Source organism: Monopterus albus, unplaced genomic scaffold (genome assembly GCF_001952655.1).
Source record: "Monopterus albus unplaced genomic scaffold, M_albus_1.0 scaffold172.1, whole genome shotgun sequence".
NCBI lineage: Eukaryota > Metazoa > Chordata > Actinopteri > Synbranchiformes > Synbranchidae > Monopterus > Monopterus albus.
In genome coordinates this window covers 1,148,680-1,149,851 of record NW_018128052.1, presented here as the reverse complement: position 1 = coordinate 1,149,851, position 1,172 = coordinate 1,148,680, and the positions used below count along the sequence as shown (strand labels likewise).

The 1,172-nt window shown below is 36.3% G+C and overlaps 1 protein-coding gene across 1 annotated transcript in view; it reads right to left on the bottom strand.

Moving 5' to 3' along the window:
• Positions 1-384: 384 nt before the first annotated feature.
• LOC109969377 (phosphatidylinositol 4-phosphate 5-kinase type-1 gamma-like) overlaps positions 385-1,172 on the bottom strand; it is a 15,062-nt gene continuing 14,274 nt past the window's right edge. Inside the window, exons 17-18 of the mRNA XM_020616214.1 lie at positions 1,075-1,158; positions 385-939 (exon numbers count right to left, since the gene is read on the bottom strand). Coding sequence (XP_020471870.1) covers positions 937-939; positions 1,075-1,158 — 87 coding nt within the window. The 3' untranslated portion in view covers positions 385-936. The remainder of the gene's footprint in view (positions 940-1,074; positions 1,159-1,172) is intronic.

The window sequence follows — 1,172 nt, the reverse complement described above, 5'->3', positions numbered from 1 at the left end:
TCATCAGATGCAAATAATACAGTAATATGTTACAGCAGTGTTTATTGCCACAGTCAGAAAGTTTAATTATGGTCAAATCTTGTGACAACATGTATCACCATGTATGGAAGAAGGAAGCTACTGTCTGTCCTTTTTCACTGAACTGTATAGAAAGCTGTAGTGTCATTAAAGACAGAAGATATGCATATTTCATTGTTTCATATTTCTCACACAGCCAGTATGCTTATAGCTGGTTCATACTGTCATGGCCTATAACATTTTCACAAATAGGCAGGACAAAACAATTTTTATATGTCTTCCAGTTACATATCATATACATACAAACACATGCACACACAGAAACATAAGGGCATGGCTTACATGCATGTGATTAAGAAGACGCAGGTTTTTTTGTTTGTTTGTTTGTTTGTTTTGGTTTTTTTTTTTACAATTTACAAAAGATAATTTAACTTTTCTTTAGCTCTCTTGATGCTCTAAAAAATGTGAATGTGTAAATGCATGGTTGCCATATTATTAGTCTTAACTCTGCTTCAAAGAGCTGGCATTTACCCAATAAAATATTTGTATGATTATATTTTTAAGCTCTTTTTAGTGATTACATGTGACTGAAATAGCGAAAAGATTTCTGAAAATGAATTCATCAATAAGGAATTTTGAACACAACCGTTCACTGTCAGATCGTTTTTTGTGGACCATCAAAAAATCAGTGGAAGAACACAACACTGTGCATACACAGCACACAGAACATTAACTGTGGTTGACCTCAGCTACATGCACACTGATACACAAATCTGACACTTCCCTAGAGTCCACATGCAGTTTGAGCAACCAGGATTAAACCTTTATAGCGTCCTGGTGACATTATTATAGAACTTCACGGTGTCTGTATATGGACACATTATCTCTGGCTCCACCCTTTACTGCTTCCACTGTCAATTACTGAAAGTGAAATAGAACAGGAGAGAAACAGGTTATTAATATGAGGGGTGTTAATAAGAGCATAGCAAACAAATATAATACATGCATCTCTGTGCTGTGAATTAACTATAAATCATGCATGAACTATGCACTTACTGTTTCACTCTCTCCCTCTGAGCCCCTTGTAGACTCTGAGCCATAGTGCAGAGGAGAGTACACGCAGCTCCGATGCTCCTGAGTCTGCACAGTCAGAA